This window comes from Indicator indicator, chromosome 11 (assembly GCF_027791375.1).
Source record: "Indicator indicator isolate 239-I01 chromosome 11, UM_Iind_1.1, whole genome shotgun sequence".
NCBI classification, from domain to species: Eukaryota; Metazoa; Chordata; class Aves; order Piciformes; family Indicatoridae; genus Indicator; species Indicator indicator.
Genome location: NC_072020.1, coordinates 5,313,500 through 5,333,617, shown reverse-complemented (window position 1 = coordinate 5,333,617; position 20,118 = coordinate 5,313,500). Strand labels below are relative to the sequence as shown.

The following is a 20,118-nucleotide window of genomic DNA, read 5'->3' as shown; positions in this document are numbered from 1 at the left end:
GAAAGTGACACTAATACAAACTGAGACAGGGGGCAGTGCAAGATCGTCAATATTTAAACACAGACTAGCAGGATGAGCTACAAGCAGAGATAAAAACAGAGCATCCTTCTGGTGAGAAACAGTTCTGAAGGAACAATTCAGAAATGGTCCACTCCAAAGTGCAAAATGCACCACCAGCATATCTAAAAAAGTTGGACATTTTATTGTCATTTGAATACAGCATTTGTGAGTTTAGAAACAGACTTTTAGAGCACTGGAATACAGATGCCTTCCAACTCCTAAAACCTACCTTACTGTATGTCTTACAATGCTTTTATATTAGTAATTCACGTTTGGTCTTTGTTGCAACAAGTTCTTCAAAGAAGCAAAGATTTAGCTCCAGGCTGCAGGACAACTGAACCGAGTTTCACGCACCACTGCCAGGGAGCCACCAAAACCATCGCTTTCGCATATCCAGTCTGTGTTGTTCTTCCACTTTGTGCCCATACTGGAGTTCACCTCAAACTTTTGTCGTTTCCACTTAACCATCAGCTGGTATTTCTGCTACAGCATCTAGAAGCAAACAGACACTTTGCCGATACTAGTGCTTATGGTCAGGTCATGTTTACACAAAACCCAGAGAGGCCTCCAGAAACATTCATGGTTAAAATGAACAGTTAACAGTTGCAAAAATCTGTACATATTTTCAGTCATAACACGAGGAAACACTGGAGTATCAGTGCTTCGTGTTCTAGCTTCAACAGTGACAACTGTGCTAGTCCTACTATTCTACAGGTCTGCCCCTCCCCCACCCTCCTGTTTAAATTTTATCCCTGCAACCTGAATATACAGCTGTACTTTACAGGAAATATGAAACAATGTACAGCGCCTTAAGTCAGTCCCATGGCTGGAACAAACCATAGAAAATAAGTGACAAAATAGATCTCAATTGGTCCTTGATTAGGATTACTTTTTTTTTTTATACAGCTTGGAAGCACTAAATTGAAAAGACACACATTTATTATTAGCCAGCACAAATTTTTCTGTAGCTTTTTGTTTCAAGAGTGTTACAGTATCATGCATGAAAAGCAAGCTGCTGCTCCCAAGTGGAAATACGGAGTTTAGGCTAAATGCTTTCTCCTTGGGTTGTTCTTCCTTCTTTAACAAGTTACTTCAACATAACCAAGAATAGAAGCAGCTGACTAGCAAAACATGAAGTTCACCTTATGTTGTGAGCCATTCTTAAAGTCATGTAATACTTTGGATCTTAGCATAAGGAAGGTTCAATAAACACTGCAAAGGATTTTTACATTCTTTGATTTCATTTTACATGTTTAGAAAGAAAATGTTGTCTTTTGATTTGATAACTAATGAATCACCGTCTGGAGACCGTACTACTGCAATAGTGCAAGACATCTGCAACCTCAGGAACATCCATTTATACTGTCCTTTCACCCAAACAATGATTAATAGAATACTGCATCAGTTCAAGACAAACCAGAGTTTTAGGAGAGCTTTAGGATTCAATTAGCAAAAAGAATCCAGACAAACATGCATAAAGGAATCCTTAACACGGACTTAGCACAAACAATCCAGCTGCAAGCCTGGGAATCAGGCTTCATTGGTATGGAGCCATATTTATTCAGAGACTGTGATTAGAAGCTCTATTATTAATGCTTCAGCATCTGTTTGAGGTGTTTCTTTGACACTGGAACGTGATCAGGGCTCTGTCCTGTCAAGCCAGAGACCAAAGATTCAGCTAAAACAGCCCAGGTGGACTATGAGCTTAGGCAGTCCACTTATGCCCCAAAACATGCCAGATACCAAAAAAAGCTGTCTTCTGCCTCACCTCAGTAAGAGCAGAGCCCCCTCCACTAATGCAATATTCCAAAGACCATTGCAGCTCAGACTGTCAAGTCAGGTCTCAGTTGAAAGCTACCACCACCAAAGGACAATTTCTTCTCCACCCCTCATGCTGCCAAGGAAGAATGTTAAAAAGAGCACTATCTGGTGTGGAAAGCAGGTCAGTAGAGACTCCATGTGTGGCTGGAGGAATCCTCAGTACTAAGCCGCTTTCCACACACACAAATTCAGTCCATCTTCTCCTTCTGGACCAGCTTGGGTGCATCTACAAAATCCTTGCCGTTGTAAAGGATGATGGCCAAAGTTCCAAAGCTTGCACTTCCCCAGAAGAGCACATAGGCCAGTGTCTCAGTCCATGTATCACCTGCTCAGAGCCAGAGAGAGAGATTTTAGTTCATTACCTCCAATCACCAGAGAGGTTTTTTATCACAAAAGCAAACTACTTCAAGCACTCCCTCAGAAAACACACATCCAATGAAGCTTAAGGCTCTCCACAGCTTTCCTTACCAAGGATGTTCTGTGGTCTGGCTCAAGTGCAACTAAATTTGGGAGCAATTAACAGACCCTTAAGTTATTTTTATAAAAGTTTTAACATCGTTTCCTGTAGTGCCTCAGTTTTTTCCACACTGATGTGTAAACCCTCAGCCTCCAGAGCCATGCTCAAACACCTTTTAGTATAACTGAGCAGCAGTTTTATACTGAATAGTGTTGGTAACTATTTATAGAAAGTTCAAACATGAGCAAGCTGATTTTGTGAAATTAAGCTCAATAGTGACTTACCAGCCATTAGCAAGCAAATAATACACATGGAGAAAGCAACCACCATAATAATAGGCAACTGGGGAAAGAGAAAAAGAATTACCACTTGACAAAACAGCATATATGTGTCCTTTAGGATGGGCTGCACTGCAAAGTTATTGACTTGTTTTGTAATGAAGTTGTTTTAATTCCCAGTCACCTGTTGGAAGCTACAAATAAAGTTTTGCACAGCTCCAAAATTCCTAAAAGTGTTCAATAACTAGGTTAAGAATTACAAGACACCACCTAGCTACTGAAAGGGAGGTTGGAGTTTGTGTTTAAAGACCAGACCAAACCACACCACCAAAACTCCCAAAAAACACCACCACCAGCTACTAAACCCATAGCATCCCCAAATCCCATTTCACACAACAGAAGAGCAGGGAAAAAAAGGTGCGTTTTGTGTGTTACAATCTATGCTTCTGCATGAAGTGTGAGAAGAGGTCTTCACCAACTGCTTCTGCAGCAGAAAGCATAGTGACTAGCAGAATTTCTCCCTCTCCACTTGAAGCAGATTTAAAAAAAAAAAAAAAAAAAAAGGGGCAAGCAGCAGTTTTTTCAATACCTCAAGGACACTCCATTTTCTGTCAAGAAAACAGTCTGGGTTTAGTCCTACAAGCAGGCAGCATCGAAACCCAGCCAGATAGCAGGGATGCTTCATTACTGAACAGATGTTCTCAGTCACATAAAGCAAGTGACTAAAAGGTTGTGTGAGTTTCTCCAGTCATGAATAAAGCCTCCATACTCACAGCTAAGAACTTCCAGTCTTTCTTAACATGTAGAGGACTAGCAGGTTCTACTTCATCCACTGAATAATTTCCCAGAAAAAGATCAATTGCATCCTGGAAGAGAAATGGAACACAAGAGCTCAAAAGCACAGCCATGGCCATCAAGCATCTCCCCACAGCTCTAAGCCAGACTTACTTGTCTAAATCCATCAGAAAAGTTGTTTTTGTAGTAACGTATCAATGAGTTCCAGCCATCCATTATTGCACCCCACTGAGTTCTCTTCCCAGTCCTGCAGAAAGAGGGGAAAAAAATATTTAAAACAGATTGATGAACTCAGGAAGATGTCAGGCTTAGAGTTCTTTCATTGTTCATTGGTTAATGAGTACCTATGTAAGCATAGGTGTTGCTTTTGTATTACCATCACACTTGTAGCAGTTTGGAAGCTAAAATGACCCTTCTCTCCATGCCACCATAGAGATGTGTCCTGAAGGAGGCACTTTCTCTTGGGTCTATTTCCAGACAGCCTTTTGCCCTTCCATAGAGGGAGCGAAGAATGGTGTTCTGCAGATTTTAGGTCTGGTATGTTAACAGCTGAACCATTGCAAAATTCATTAGTGGCCTAAGCCCCAAATTAACAACCTCCTGATATGAAAACTTAAGGAAAATCTCAACCATGCTCCAAACCCCAGAAGGTCTTAGCAGAAAGGCTGACTTGCCTTGTGTAATCCGTCTTTAAGGCACCAGTTCCAGCATATTGTTTGGCACAAGCATTAGCATTATCAGCCCAGGCTGTAAAAAGGAAAACATTGAGAGAAATGAAAGAAGTGATGTACTCTGTTTGAAGAAAGGGACTTTGTGAACCCTAACAACAGCCTACCATTTTTGTAGATTTTCTCAAAATCTGCTTGCTCTTCAATCCTCTGTCCAACGTGCAGAACACCTAACCTCTGAAACACAAAGCAGTTTGAAGCTCACTATTAGTTCACCAGGAAAATTAGATTTGCTTTCAGAAAAAAGAGCTGTGTGTGAGAGCCTGGCCAATGCATTTCAAGCAGCAGAGTAACTCAAGGGTATGAGCTGTATGCAATTGTAGCGTTAAAACTGCATTTTTGTCCCAAACAAAACCTCTCTCAACTTCCCTTCCAAACCTGAGCCATTCTGTGACCTCATCTCCTCCAACGTCCCCACCATGGGCAGGGATACCTCCCAACTAGACTCAGCTGCTCAAGGCCTCATCCAACCTGGCCTTCAATAATCCCAGGGAGGAGGCAGGCACAGCCTCCCTGGGCAGCCTGTTCCAGAGTCTCACCACCCTCATAGTGAAGAACTTCTTTCTCAGATCCAGTCTAACCCTGCTCTCCCTCAGCTTCAAACCATTCCCCCTTGTTCTGTCCCAACACACCCTCATGAAAAGTCTCTCTACAGCCTCCCTGTAGGATTTATTCAGGGACTGGAAGGCAGCTCTAAGGTCTCCAGGGAGCCACCTTCTCTCCAGACTGAACACCCCCAGCTCCCTCGGCCTATCCTGATAGCAGAGGTGCTACAGCCCTTGGATCATCTTTGTGGCCTTCTCTGGACTCACCCCAACAGCTCTGTATCCTTCTTATGCTGGGGACACCAGAACTGGAGGCAGTATTTCATGTGGGGTCTCAGCAGAGCAGAATCAAAGGGCAGAATGCCCTCTCTTGCCCTGCTGGCCACACTCCTCTGGAGACAACCCAGGCCATGGCTGCCTTCTGTGCTACATGAGGGCACTGCTGGCTCATGGGGAGCTTCTCAGCAATCAACGCCCCCAAGGCTCTTTCAATCAGAGTTACTCTCAACCCGCTCTGCACTCAGCCTGGGTTTGTGCCTGGGATTGGCACAACCCAGATGCAGGAGCTTGCCCTGACTTCCAGCCTGTTAAACAAGAAGACACTCACCTGCAGCTGTGCTTGCAGGGAGCGCCGTGCCAGCAAGCTCTGAATGACGTTGGTGCGGTCCAGGCAGTCCATGCAGTTGCTGCGGAATGTCCCTTCCTGCTGGGTCATGATTTTGCCATCACAGTCCACTAGAAAGTAACTGACACACACCATCCCCCTCAGTACTGACAGTCTGTGCAAACCACATCTTCTCAGAGGTAAATACTCTAGCAACCAAAAGGGTTCTCTTGAGCATACAGAGAGTTCTTAACCACATCTCTGGTAACTTGGATGGCTCCCTGAATTTTTCATCTCCCACACCGAAAAAGGGCACCGACAGAGGAACATTCAATCTCAGGGCAGAGCTCACTCATTTAGAAAGCCACCAGTAATTCTGTCTTATGTGTCCCTGAGAAGATCAGCCCTGAAGCAAAATCAGTGATTTACATTTAATTGTTCTCAGTTCTGGGGCTCTAGCTCCACGGATAGCAATGCTACTGGCAGAGTGTAAGAGCAGAAGTGCAGAGCCTTACCTGAACTCGTCCTGCTGTTCTGCGACCTGGTCCAACAAAATCTGCAGTCGATCCCACCTCATCCGACTGCACTCTTTATGGAAGTCAAATGCTACATACCTGTCCAGAGAGAAAAGCATCCTCCCAGGTTATACAGCTACTGCAGGAAGGCCTCAATACTCGCCAGGGCCTTTGCTTTTCTTTAGACAAGGTCTCTAGCAAATATCTGCAGATGCTGGCAATTGCTTTGTAACCTACCACCTCCCTGGGCAACCTGTTCCAGTGTCTCACCACCCTCATGGTGAAGAATTTCTTCCTAATATCCAGTCTGAATCTACCTATTTGTACTTCTGTTTCATTCTCCCTAGTCCTATCATTACCTGACACCCTAAAAAGTCCCTCCCCAGCTTTCTTGTAGGCCCCCTTCTGATACTGGAAGGCTACAGTAAGGTCTCCTCAGATCTAAGGCCAGGCTCTATGGGCAACCTCATCTAGTGGAGGGCAACTCTGCCCATGGCAGGGGGTTTGGAAGTAGATGATCCTTGAAGTCCCTTAACAATTCTATGATTCCTGGGGCTGCACTCTTAGCATGTGTGGGGACAGCATTTCGATCTTTTGAGATTCTGATAGGCTGGGGAAGCACTCAGCTCCAAGTTACTCATTCTGTACCTTGGTTAGTATTTTTTCTCCAGAAAGCGCAGAAGGGATATGCACCTGACTGCACTTTTTCCACTAGGATTCCTTTGCCCTCCTCTCTTCCAAGCAAACAGGGACTATATTTCACTCTGAACTAGACATCAGTATTGAAATATGACATTCTTTGCTGGCATGCAGCATAATTCTCTCCACAGCTCTCTAGAAACCTGTGACAGGTTCTCTTTCAGCAGCTAACCTTCTGCCATAAGAAGGTGGCTACTGACTTGAAACAAGATTTTAACAGCTGTTTCATTTCTGCCAAGAGGAACTCTAGATGAGCAGGGGTTGATTCAACTTTATGTATAATACATATTCAACTTGATACATATTTTCAAAATATTTTTATAAATTAAACATTAAAAATAAGATGAATGAAAATAAAGTATATTACAATTACACAGAGATATCTCCTTGCAGTGCATGATATGCCTCCCCTCAAGTACTCATGATCTAAGTTATTCAACAAAGAAAACTGGTATTATACACACTGAAGGCTCAAGGCAGGTAGACACCCCCAAAATTTATTAAAGTATTTTGGCAGCATTAAGAAAATGAGGCCACCCAGCACTGCTTTTTACCACAGACAGAATATCCCCAAAACACCCTGACAGCAGACTATGTTTTGGTTTCCACCAGATGACTTTTATAGCAAAGATATATAAAACTTGTGGAGTTCTGTGCAGCAGCAGCCTAGGTGTGAGGCAAGAACTCACCTTAGAAGAGGGCTTCTTTAAAAGAAAAGAAAAATCCACACCACCAGCACACACAAACATGCCTTTGAGGGTCAGTAGAAGCACATGCTCCACTCTTCTGACGCACTGTTACACTGACATTTAAATTACCTGTTCCCTTTGCTTTTCCCTCCTTCATATCAATGCTATTTTATTCATACTCAGCACTCTAAGCTGGTGATGTAATCAAACCCCTTTGCCAGAAGCAAGCCCTACAGGGCATGATTTCTTTCTCTTAAAAAGCAGATCTCCACAGCTCTCAGTGCACTGTTACTCCAACACTGACATTACTGTTGCCTCTGAGCTCTCCTCATTCTGCCTATCTCCTCTTTGTCCCATATTCACTTCTGTCTCACTTCTGCTTACACTAAGGTAGGAGCATTGGCCATATGCAAGTTACATCATAAAGAGAAAACTCCAACAAATCAGAGAGCTTGCAAAGGCTGCCAAAGAGCTGATGCCTCTTGTCAGCCTCAGAGGCAAGGCTCCATTTTAACACTTCACATGTACCTGACCATTCCATTTGCCATGCTGTTCACCATTTTTGCAAACGTTTGCTCTAGAGGCTTCTCTGAACCTTTTTGGTTGACCTGGGAGAAAGAAAATTAAAATTTTTTAAAATGATATAATTACTTAAGTCTGCTTAATAGAGCAACCCCTTTTTTTCCAAAGAGAACAAGTGAAAACCTACCAAGTTGACAATCACTTGCTTCCCATAGCTAATTATTTGTGAGTCAAAGTGTCTTTGGAAGCCATCCATCTGGAAGAGAAAGGCAGTATGTTGACAGATGCACACTGCTATTAAGATCTGCAATTTACAGAAATCTCTACCATCATCTTTTTACTGATACTGAGTGGGTAGCTTTATAGCTAATAAAAGTGTTTGATGTTCTCTGCTGTGCTTATACACTTCTATTTTCATCCTCTCAGTCAGTTCAGCTCTCTTCATTAAACACACCACAGACAGGACGCATTATGCAGCTATTAATACTTCTGCAAACAAGAACCAAAAAGAAACTAGCCCCACTGATATCTGCATTTCTTTCAGGCTCTGAACTCATCTCAAGGAGCGCAAGGCTTCTTGCTACTACATTTTGAAATAAAGCTGGATCCCATATTGTTCATTTTATTCTTCTGATGACAGCTTATCACACAAACATAAGCCCAGAAATACATTAAAACCCCAAGACACACCAAACACTCACATACATGATTTACTGACTTGCTGATCTGTGGCTTTGGTTTATACTTGAGGTTTGGTCTTTGAGACCAGAAAAAAGGAATTGATCCACGGGTCTGCAAAAGAATGCAAATAGTTTTAAATACTCAAACCTCCAAACTCACTTGCCATGTAAAAACAAAAGCTGACTGGCTCAGCTTGTGTGCATGCAAGTCTTATATTTGTATTTACACACTACCTACACACCCTAGGCCAGTGAGCAGTCCCTTATGCTGGTTTTACCTGAACAAAGGATGCCTTGCTCCCCTTGTAATGCACAATTTGTTCTGTTTCAACAAAATTGGCAGCATGCCCTTCTGAATCAATACCTGTGTAAGAAAAAGACCTGGTTAGCCAGTTCAGACTGGCTGCAGAAGTGACAGTGGATCAGCAAAAGGCTTCCCACCTGAGTGCTCATAGAAAGCCTGAAAATAGCAGAGCTGCTAGAAGATGGTAAATTAAACACAGCTGGTGGAAGTTAGTGTCATCTGTACCGAATTTCACCTGAAGCAGCACAGTTGTGCTTACACATTTTAGTATTTGTAGCCCTAGAAATGGAGTAGTTGGATATCAGTAAGAATGCTTTAGACTGAAATATTCACAATTCAAAAGCAACAGCGCTGCAGAAACTGACCAACTTCTTTGAAAGCATCTCACAACAGAAAAAGGAATTTAAATGCATTTCCTTGTTCACTTCTTAACCTGAAACAAATAAAGAACAGTACTATCCAGAGCTACCCCCCCCCAGCACCAGTGCTGCTCTTGGGTGAATTGAGGGCTTGCCATTTAACTCCAGTAACATTAAAGAGTTAATCTTCTCTACATCTGCAGTTGTCAGGAGAAATAAAGAAGCATGAGTTTTAATAAATATCAGAAAATGCTTCAGTTCATCACACAGGTTCCTAACATTTTCTGTGAAGCAAGACCCCTTGAGACAAACCTCTAAGTATTTTCTTTTGTGCAAGCCATTACACAGCAATGACTCTTAAAGGCAAGTTATGTCTAGAGACTGAATTGGCATTCTTTGTGAAATCAGCCCTGAAATCTGCCATCTTACCTCTCACGTAGTAGCGAACACCAGCCCTGAAACAGCTTCTCCTGGAGATAAGCAGCCAGTCAAAACACTTGCCATTAATAGAACAGGAGTGCATAGTGATAACTAACAGATCATGCTAAGGAAAACCCCACATTGTCAGCAGGTTCTTTGCAGAGATCAAGAGGCAGGAGGTGTCAAGGAACCAAGTCACCACATGCAAAGAAATCTGTAAACCTTTCTCACACCAGCAACAGCTGGACATGAAATTGGAGAGACAGTAAATTCCTATTAGGATCATTATGCACACCACAAGAGAGGGCAGAGGAGATGTCACTGCTGAACACACATGAAAACTGCTGCAATTGCTAAAGCAGCATTCTAAAGAAGACTAATCTGGTCTTAGAGTCCTACATAGATCATGAAGTAGAATGACTTCTCAAGTTCTGTTCAGTGCTGACCCCCATTTCAGCCATAGGCTATTCTAACAGTTTTCTTGCCCCGATTGGTTTTAACAAAAAGCAAATTAAAAAAACAAACAAAACAAAACAAAACAAAAACCCACACCAAAAAAACAGAAAACACAGAATAAACAAAAAAAGCTCCAAACCAGACAAAACACTTCAATACTTTTTCCTAGGCTTTTTAGAAGAGCCAATACCTTGGGCTGTTTCACCTTGCACCTGTAAGTTCAAGATGCATCACGTTTGCAGGTGTCAGAACTAGCAACAATGCAGACTGGATTTCAGACCCATGCCGAGAAAAGGAATGAGCATCTACCAAGTCTCCAGTGCAGGCTGTCCAGATGAATGGCTGCCTAGCCTGAGCATGGAAGTGCCAGATACACCCTGATCTGGGACTAAGCCACAAACAGGGGCCACTGACCACTAGACTCCAGTTGCAGAGTCTTGTTCTGGACTGCTTGTCATGGCCTTTATTTGGGCTACAGCAAACTATCAAGTCTAACAGAGACCAGCATTCATCACCAGGAACTTCTCCAAGGAGACTCACAGGTTTTCATCCTTTGCTCCTACAAACTGAAACCTACAGCTTTAAAAGAAAGCAAAAGATCAAACCACACTGCAGTCTTCTGCTCTTTGAGCAATCCAGGTACTTTGTCTTAAGGCTGGTAAAGGAGATGCCTTTTTTAATGGTAAAATCTGGATTCTGCATGTATGAGTCAAACAGGACATAAAGCAGCTGTCTCCCACATGACCACCTAAGCTATCTGATGGAACACACTGACTGCTTACATGGAACACCTTCATTTTGTGCTTCTGTGCTAATACTGACTGTAAAGAATTAAAAGAAAAAAAGAATGGCCCTACACAATCCATAATGGTCTGAATCCATAAAGTACTGTGAAAAAGAGAGTCCAATGCTTCCCTGGAGGACTGCTGCCAGGTCCTACAGCCCTTAATTCAATACCTGTACAGCCAGCAGGTTCCTGCAAAGAAGGCTACCTCCGAAGTTAGCTGCTTAGCAATAGTCAGTCTGTTGGTAATCCCTGTCCTAACTTCCTTGGCAACTTGCTATTGGCTACTTCCACATACAAAGGAAAAAACTTTTTTTTTTTGTTCTTTAGATTTTTTTTAAGCAACAAGGGAAATCAATTTAGACTTTACGTGATCCAAGTCTCAGCTACTCAAATAAGTCCATTTTTTCTCATCACTAGTTGGACAAAATGTATTTACATTTGTGAGAGGGAGAAGAATCTTTGATTTTATGGCAGTAACTGCTGGTGGTGCTCTACCAGTTCTGCTGAAGGCTCTTCATAGCATTTTTGTCACTAACAAGCCAGTTTCTTTAAATTCCTGGGTTCTCCAAGGTGTTTGGTTAGCACTGGAATTACAGCACATTCAGTACTTATGCTAATTATTTATATAGTGAAAATAGGACAGGGTAAGGTGCTAATTACAGTCTGCCAATTGCTAATTGCAATCTACTGAGACTCTTCCACCCAGGACCTGCAGAGTAAGGATTGGGTTGCTTTGACAGCTCCATTTTGCTATCCTTCCTTGCTTCTCTGTCTACTCCCATCACATTTTCCATTAAATGAAGTGACAGGAAAGAAGGACTGGAGATCTGCCAGCTGCTAACAGTCCTTGCAGCACAACTGATCCAGTCTGGCAGCTGCTCCCTGCACACACCTGAGAGGCCGTGGTGACAAAGAGGAAAAGGAATTGTTCTGTCCAGTCTTGCTAGTCCTTCTCACGCTGCCAGGGCAGGAGCACCTGAGTCTTGCTGGTCACACGAGGAACACTGCCTCCAGAAAGCACTAGCCTTACTCAGAGGACACACCCCTTCTCAAAACCACCCCTGACTGCTAAAAGGGCTGGGACCCAAACATTGGTGGAGAAAAAGCAGCTGGCTAGAAAAAACATTCCAGGAGCCTCCAGCAGAACTCCTTTTATTCAGTGGGAATATCCATCAGCACGTCAATTCAAAACTCTTCTCCCTTATTTTATATCCCAGGTAAATGCTAAGTGAAAGGGTGCTTACAGCAAGGTAAAAGTACTGAGGGTGATGTAAGAGCACTGACCAGTGTCATTTTAACCTTCAACCCCATTGAGACAGTTTTGCAAATAATGACTGTGAAATTAAATACAGTAAGCCTTAAAGGCAGATTATTCAAGTACTCACATGAGTGGGCTAGCAAACAACATGCAATGCTCATATTTGAGCAAACAACTTAATCCTGACACCGTTGCCCACTGACAGAGCAGCCTCCCCAGCACTCATTTTGCTGTTAGTCTATCACCACCTTTGGCACTGAGCCTTATAACACAAAAGGATACATCCATGCATCACTGGTATAGCAAACCTTTGGATCTGAAACACACAATAGACATTAAAAACACTCAAAACACTAGCAGTTGAAAAAGCTGAGGGAGTGACCATGCTTTGTCTAAGAGTCTGATAGGGTTTTTTTTACACTGCAGGATTTGTGGAGAGTACAATAATTCTAAAAATGCTCACGGGAAACAGCAATATCTGTGACCCTTGTTATCAGCAGGGAAAGTGAAAGTCTAATCCTAACTGAGTGACCTTGACAAAAAGCAGCTGCTTTGTTCTCCTGCACATGGCATTTACTCTTGTACAAACATGCCACATAGAAAGCAGTCCAGACTGAAATGTTTCCTTTGGTATCTGCTGTAGCTCCCCAGGAGGATGCAAGCAGAGAGTTAACAACATGGGGGTTCAATAGGGAATGCTTCTATGTGCCTAATAACCACAATGCTTGCTCCAGGGGTTTCCCCCACCCTCACTCCTGAATAATTTGGTCTGCCATGAACATTTATAACTAAAATTCTCTCATACCTGATGTCCTAAATCTGACACTAGAGCAAGGCAGCTGTAGCCAAAAAGAGATCATGCTTCTTCTCACATACCAGTTAGCTTTTTTTTCCACCTCCTGTGTCTGGTTTTCACTACCTAGGCACACTTGGCTTTCTCTGCTGTTTCCGCCACAGCTCCTCTCTCAGTTCCCAACTTTGATTGCACAGTGCTATCCAAACCATACACCTAGTCAAATGCTACCATAATATGCACAACAGCCCTTTGCTAATTCCTGTCTTCACATTGCAGGAGCACTGCACAAACCAGCCTTTTGGAACAATGCTGTCTAAGATAAGAGCACATCTCCACCCCTTACTGAGGCAGAACGAGCAGCAGTGCAGTATCCCCTTCAGTCAGAGAGAAGAGGTTGCTGTAGCTCAGACATTCAGACATCTGAAATTTGTGGCAGGAAGGAGTTTAGATCAGTCTGGCCATTGAGGACTCCAGCTGTGGCTCATAGCAATGCACTTATATTTGCTGGACTAAGTGAATTCAAAGGTTGCACTGCGCTGGTCTCTACCTGAAAAACTGCAAAGATCTAAGCTGTCAGTCTTACTCTTCATCATTGGCTCTTTAATGGATTCACTATGGAATTTAAACTACACTCATGGAAAAAGATGTTAGCCAGTTTTAGAAAAAAAAAAAAAAAACCCAGAAGTGCTGAGCTGAACTCTGCCTCTAGCTAAAGATAACTCAGCAGATGAACGTAACAAGCTCCAGAAACATGTGCTGTTCAGGATGATGTCCCTTTTGGCTTACATGAGCATGGGCTCAGCACAGCATCTTCAAACAGACCTGACCAGAAGCCAGCTGTGTTACATGTCCTGCTGAGGACACTGGCAGGAGGTTGGAAGCTTCAAAGGAGCAGACGGTCTCTGTGCTAACAAGAAGAGCCAAGACAAACAGCCACGTTATACTAGATCCTGGCTGGCTGAAGGCACAGACACTTAGAGGAAACTTGTATACTTCCAGTAACAGTACCTTTGTCCTCTATGAATATGGTCATCACAAAGTGCTTACCTCTGGTTGAGCAGCAAATTCTCTGAGGAGGTGTCCATTCCACACAAACCGGGGATCTGCCTGCAGCAAGGCAAAAGCGAAGAGGCTTTCAGAGACCACCACTTCTGAAACTGGCAGTATCCCAGCATCCACCCATCACACAGGTTTAGGTGAACAGATGTATATGGAGATGGCACACCCTTCTCGAATCAGCATTCTTTAGATCCTCAACTGCAAATCTAAGAAACAACTCATCTCTTCCCTCTCGTTACCATCTGCTTGTTCCAGAGAGCTACTCCAGTCCCACTCAGTTAGCAAGGCCAGGGACACAGCCTTGTTACAGCCAGTAACATTGTGATGCCTTTGCGTGCTGCGTTAAGGGAGGCTGCATCTCTAAGAAACATGTCAATGGCAGGAGATTAAGTCATGAATATATAAAGGCATTTTTATTTTGAGAATCACAAATGCTTTAACAGTAGCTGCTACATTGAGCATACCAAATCACTGAGGGGCTGGAGCACCTCTGCTACAAGGACAGGCTGAGGGAGCTGGGGTTGTTCAGCCTGGAGAAGAGAAGGCTCCAGGCAGACCTGATAGTGGCCTGCCAGTACCCAAAGGGGGCTACAAGCAGGCTGCAGAGGAACTGTTCGCAAAGGCCTGCAGTGACAGGATGAGGGGCAATGGTTTGAAATGAGAGAAGAGCAGATCAAGATTGGATGTTAGGAACAAGTTCTGTACCATGAGGGTACTGAGACACTGCAACAGGTTGCCCAGAGCAGTAGTTGAGGCCCCATCCTTGGAGATACTCAAGGTCAGGCTTGAGAAGGCTCTGGACAACCTGATCTAACGGAGGATGTCCCCACTGACTGCAGGGGCATTGGACTAGGTGACCTTTGGAGGTCCCTTCCAACCCAAACCACTCTATGATTATAAAAAAGGTTTAACACAAAGCTAACGAGACCCCAGGTTTCAGCATCATCATCCTAAATTTCACATGAAGTTTCCTTCACTTTGTTTCAACATCACTTAAACATAAATTAAACGTAAGCCATGCAGAGCTAATTGCCAATGCCTGAGGCAGACAGTAAGCAAAACTGGCAGCCTTACCCTCTCCAGGAGGCTCATCTCCTGGAACTCAGGGCTGGTGTTGGCTAACCGCTGCAAGGTGTGCGTCAGATCGTAGGTTGTGGAGAAGTAAAAGCCATCCACGCTCAAGACATGATTGAGCATCGACAGAAATACTTTATTGTCCTGCATCTGTTAGCAAAAGGAGGACAGGAGAGCTCACATTTAATACCATTAAAGCATCTGGGTTCTTATAAAGCTACCACTACTTTTTGAAGTGATGAAATGAACTTTGCTAGTGCTCTAGCAACACATGACATCATCCAAAGGTTACCACAGCAGGAAGAAACCATGAGACTGCAGTTTTGATAGCAGTTCACTGATAGCTTACAGCTAGCATACTGCAACCAAAGTCTGCAAGAACAGTGGAGAGCAGAGAATAGCTATTGACCTCACAGGAATAATACTGTTAGTAAACTAATTTTAGCTACTTCCAAGCAAAAAAAGGAAACACTGTTTCCCTTAAAACTATTCAGTTGAAAAAAAAAAAAAAAAAGGACAAAATGGCAACACAAAGAAAGGATTTAACTTATTGTCAAAATTAGCCTATTAACTAATCTGTGTTCTGGTTCAAGTTTTAACCTCATTCCTTTCCTGAAAAAGCATCAGATTCCCCTTTCAGCTCCATCAATTAGACACTCACTTACTCTATCAATCCACAAGATACCTGTTCTAAACAATCTTCATCCTATCCCTCCCTCGCAAAAAAAAAAAAAAATCAATTCTTCCCTGACTAATTATGTAATTGAACCATTCACACATTAAGCAAGACAGATAATTAGATGACAGCAAGGCAGCTTACTGCAGGGGCTATCAGAAGAGTAAAGCTGTGAGGAGGAATTAGCAGCCTGTTAAGAGTGCAGCATCCTAAAAGAGTGGACAATGCACAGTATGCAGATCAGACTCTGGGGATGCTATTCTAAGCTGCACAACATGACTATGCCATCTTGAATGACAGAACTTTTATACACATCAATACCCAAATATCACATCAACTACAGCAGAGAGAAAACAAATATAGTTCAAACAGCTTCTTAAAAGAATTCTCAGATTCAAATTAGGACCTGTGGTAGTGGACATTAACACAATATACCCCCTCAGTGCACCTACCTGAATATCAGTTAAGTGCAGCATGGTCTTTTTGTAGGAGAGAATGTCAAAATCTGTTGCTTTCCAGATGACATGACTGAAAATCTCACCTACTTTTTTCTTTTTTGTTATTACTATCAGATATGTGCCTGTAGATCACAAACAGGAAAGGTTACAAAAGAAAGATGCACACCCCCAGGGAGGAGGCAGCCACAACCTCCCATGGCAGCCTATTCCAGAGTCTCACCACTCTTACTAAAGAACTTATTCCTCAGATCCAGTCTTACCCTGCTCTCCCTCAGCTTCAAATCATTCCCCCTTGTCCTGTTGCTACACACTCTTATATGAAAAGTCCCTCTCCAGCCTTCCTGTAGGATCCCTTCAGGCACTGGAAAGCAGCTCTAAGGTCCCCCTGGAGTCTTCTCCAGGCTGAACAACCACAGCTCCCTCAACCTGTCTTCACAGCAGATGTGCTCCAGCCCTTGGATCACCTTTATGACCCTCCTCTGGACTCAGGCCGACAGCTCTGTGTCCTCCTTAGTCTAGAATTTCCAGTTCTAGTGTCCCCAGCATTTTTTTTTAATCCTCCCCAATATTCAGATGAGTGGAAGCACCACCAGCTCTGTAAGCTGTATAAATCCCCCTTGAGGCAGTTCAGTTTTAAAAACAGTCAGGGCTTGTCAAGTACCTAAGACAGGTGTCTACCACCACACTGCTCTTACTCTGCAAGACTCACAGCCAGAGCATGAGCACAGGAAGCTCAGCAGTTTAGGATCCCAGCAGAAGATACTGCATTTAACACAACTGCCATGAGTGAACTCAAATCCTTTCTATGTACAGACACTTTTACTCAGTCTGCATCCTCCTCATTACTTTTCATGCTCTAGTCTCAATCTCTGAAAGTCTTCCTGCAAAAGATCCTATCAACAGCAACATTTTCTGAAAGCTTAGACTTCAAGCTGTTTATTCTAACCTTATCCTGCAACTCCAAACAAATTAGAATTGTTCTGGTTTGCCCTCTTTCTTTTACTGTTGAATTTAATTTGTATTTGCAAGATAGCTGCAACACAAATGTTACCCAACAGCAGCACCTACTAGTTTACTACCCTCGGTTATTTGTGTACCGAGAGTAAGGATTTAAAGTCAAACTCCATGACCCAATGTTTGCCTGTTGCATCAAACACTGGTGAAGAGTAAGCAGATGAAGTCCTTTACACACATTTGAAATGCATTGCTTAAAGCTCAGCAAGCTGCCAGTTAACCCTGCCTCTAGAGCAGCCACAGGTTTCAGAAGTGCATGAACAGCCATGATAAATCATATTTGGCTATCTCCATCCTCTAGCAGCCACCAGGCCAGCCCATCACACTGATCAAAGGGTAGCCTCAGACACTTGCAAATACTATTTCTGTCCTGCAGGCTTCTTCAGCAAGGTATTCTGCCCAAGTGTTTTTAAGAGCACAAAACTGTTAGCCTTACCTGCCACCAACCTAATTGTGCCCAAAATGCCATATATAGGCCTCGTAACAGCTGAAGGGGGAACATCTTTCTTAACTGGAAAGCATAAGAGAAAAACAGAACAAAACATTAGAATTTCAGGCTGCTTCTTTTATGTTAAACCAGGTTTGTCAAAGCTTCTTGCTCAAATCAAGTTTTGCTAGGTTCTTAGGTATAAGCAGCAATGCATCCCAACGTCAAAGCCTGATGCAAGGCAGAGGAAGGCTGTGGAAGTTTTCTAACCCCATTTCTCATGTTTCATCAAAATAGTCATTCCACTGAATACATTTAAGCTCATGCACATGATAAGAGACTCCTCAATAACGAACGTCCTGCCAGCTTCCAGAAACTGGAAGCCTCAAGGCTTTAAGACATCAAGGGAAAAAAAAACCCTAAATGCTTGTGCCTTTTGCCTCCAGCTGCTTCTTGTGAGACTCAGATGATTTCACTTCTGAGGACCTAGTTTACTTGTTGGTGTCTCTCTGCAAAGCTACCAGCAACAGCACAGATGTGGCAAGGAACAGAGCACCCCAAACAGTATCACAATACATCTAGAAAGCATCCTAATATCAATTAGAAGTCTTAGCATGTTAAACTTGTATCTATCCAAGTTTCTAGAATAACAGAAGGGATATTAGAGAAGGAAAAAAAAGACCCAAAACCCACAAACAGACACTAAGACACCCACACCAGAGCTGGGCATTTTCTTAGACCATGGAGAAGAAGAAAAATAGTGCTTGAACTTTCCTTTGCTTTGAACACTTTGTAGACTCATCTGATAAAATACCAGTAAAGAGAACAGCTGGAGACTAATGCAAGAGTTCAGGCACTTATCTTTAGAGTTTCAGAGGCTTTATGAAAACTCAGGATTCAGTATGGAAGAAGACAGCACTTGGTCAATTGGCAACAGCTGCAGAAGTCCACTGTTCAGTCCCCCCTATGTTTCATCTTGTGCTTGTAGCACCAATCCCAGTTGGCTTGGCTGCTGTGATGGAGGTTCTCACCAAAACCAGCACTGTGACCCTGCCTACCCCCAGCAGCAATCCCACAGTGAGAAGCCATTTCCAAGAAAGCTCTTTGCAGGACAGAGCACACCACACTATCTTCAAACAGCAACTCAAGAACAACTCTCCCAGCATCAGCTTAAGGTTCTGAAGATCTCTTTGGGGAAGGGTCCAAGGCAAGGCAGACAAAAGGACAAAGAAGCCCATACTGAGCAATAGAGAGGATGAGAGTACCTGTGAGGGTGACTTCCGTGGAGACTCTGTCAATAGCAAGCACATCATCAGCTCCATCATCACAAGCTTCCACATAGAACTTCTCCGGTGTTATATGCCTTGAGGGAACGGATAAGAATACACTTTGGTTTATGCTTCATCACCTGAAGACAGAGCAATCAACTTTAAACCTTATTTCAGCTGCAAACCCCGAAATTCTCACTGCATTACTTCCCAATAGCCACTGGTGTTGAATAGTGCAAAACCCATCGAGTCAGGCTAAACAATGATTGCAAAATCCGTGGCTGGTTTGATCATCTCAACTCTTACTTACTGATGGAAGTCACAGACCAAGTGACTTTATGTACATAGTGGCTCACTAGTTCATTTAAGCTTGAACTGCATCACTTCAAAGTCTAAGAAACCAAAAACAAACTTCAAAATCTCAAGTTTTCAACCAAACACTTCCAAAATATCAAAAACTGCAGAACCAAATCCCTGGTGTGAGTCTAGTAAACAAAACTCACGTCCAGAATGACAAAACACCCTTTTCACAGCAGAGTCTTGTAAGTATGGCAAGAACCCACTGGAAACAGACTTGACAAAACACCTGAATGCAGACCACCACTAGCCAAGAAATCAAACAGGTTTTAGAAACATTCCTTTAACACACACTTGAAACTCTTGAAAGAAGCCAGACATCAGGCTGTACAACATAGGACTTACACAGAGTAACTTGGAGCCATGCAGAGGAAATGATAAACACACAAACAAGAAAACCCAAGCTGTGTTTGTAACACTCTGGTTTTTTCCCAGTGTGAGGCTTGACAAAAACAGGGTTCAGAGTTTTAAACATCTTGCTCTGGAAACTTACTCTACAGGACAGATATTTTTAGGCTCCTTCTCCCTAAATAGATCTTGCATTTCTTCACATCTTTTCTTTGCCTTTTTTTAAAAAATCCTTCAGAATGCACAATTAGGATCCTAATTTAGATCAGAAGAGCCTTCTAGACCTCTTTGAACATGGCTAACACCTCACTTCCACCCACTAAAACCAGGGCCAGCTTCAGAGTTTCTCCATCTTCCAAGCTGAACACTGTTTCTTAGAGTGTGTTTTGACTCTCCCCAAGGATGGCAATTCTACAATCTCTCTGGGCAAGTGGAGGAAAGCAAGAGGAGACCAATGCTTAACTGATCTGAAAAACCCCAGGCCATCAAAACATAATATAGTCAATCAATCATAAATTGGGGAACTTCACATTTGATGATCTTCAGCAAAAGAAGCTGAAATAAATGTTTTAACCTAGCAGGCTGTAAAATAGTGTCCAAAGCAGCAGGGAGAAGAGTTTCAGTTTTGGAATACTTTGTACACACAACAAACAAGACCCCTGCC

At 42.9% G+C, this 20,118-nt stretch overlaps 1 protein-coding gene across 2 annotated transcripts; it reads right to left on the bottom strand.

Moving 5' to 3' along the window:
• Nucleotides 1-957: 957 nt before the first annotated feature.
• SACM1L (SAC1 like phosphatidylinositide phosphatase) lies at nucleotides 958-18,821 on the bottom strand. Of its 2 annotated transcripts, XM_054384704.1 has the most exons (19): nucleotides 18,747-18,787; nucleotides 17,491-17,565; nucleotides 16,035-16,162; nucleotides 14,907-15,056; nucleotides 13,821-13,880; nucleotides 12,260-12,293; nucleotides 9,486-9,587; nucleotides 8,672-8,757; nucleotides 8,419-8,505; nucleotides 7,901-7,969; nucleotides 7,720-7,799; nucleotides 5,804-5,902; nucleotides 5,292-5,430; nucleotides 4,247-4,316; nucleotides 4,086-4,158; nucleotides 3,565-3,658; nucleotides 3,390-3,482; nucleotides 2,623-2,680; nucleotides 958-2,206 (listed from the first exon to the last, which is right to left on the bottom strand). In XM_054384704.1, the coding sequence occupies exons 3-19, from the start codon at nucleotides 16,056-16,058 to the stop codon at nucleotides 2,070-2,072; spliced, it is 1,455 nt and encodes a 484-aa protein (XP_054240679.1). In that variant the 5' UTR covers nucleotides 16,059-16,162; nucleotides 17,491-17,565; nucleotides 18,747-18,787; the 3' UTR covers nucleotides 958-2,069. The 2 variants fall into 2 exon arrangements, with proteins under 2 accessions (XP_054240679.1, XP_054240680.1); XM_054384705.1 differs by lacking the exon at nucleotides 16,035-16,162 and having other exon boundaries at nucleotides 18,747-18,821.
• Between the last annotated feature and the right edge of the window lie 1,297 nt (nucleotides 18,822-20,118).

Bases quoted from the DNA above. Each gene is read 5' to 3' on its own strand.
- SACM1L (XM_054384705.1), bottom strand. From the start codon at position 18,821: ATGTGGAAGCTTGTGATGATGGAGCTGATGATGTGCTTGCTATTGACA. The intron at 8,758-9,485 runs GTAAGATGGCAG...TTTCTTACACAG, and splicing joins TGTTCGCTACTACGTGAGAG to GTATTGATTCAGAAGGGCAT. The intron at 3,483-3,564 runs GTAAGTCTGGCT...TTTCTCTTCCAG, and splicing joins TTTCTGATGGATTTAGACAA to GATGCAATTGATCTTTTTCT.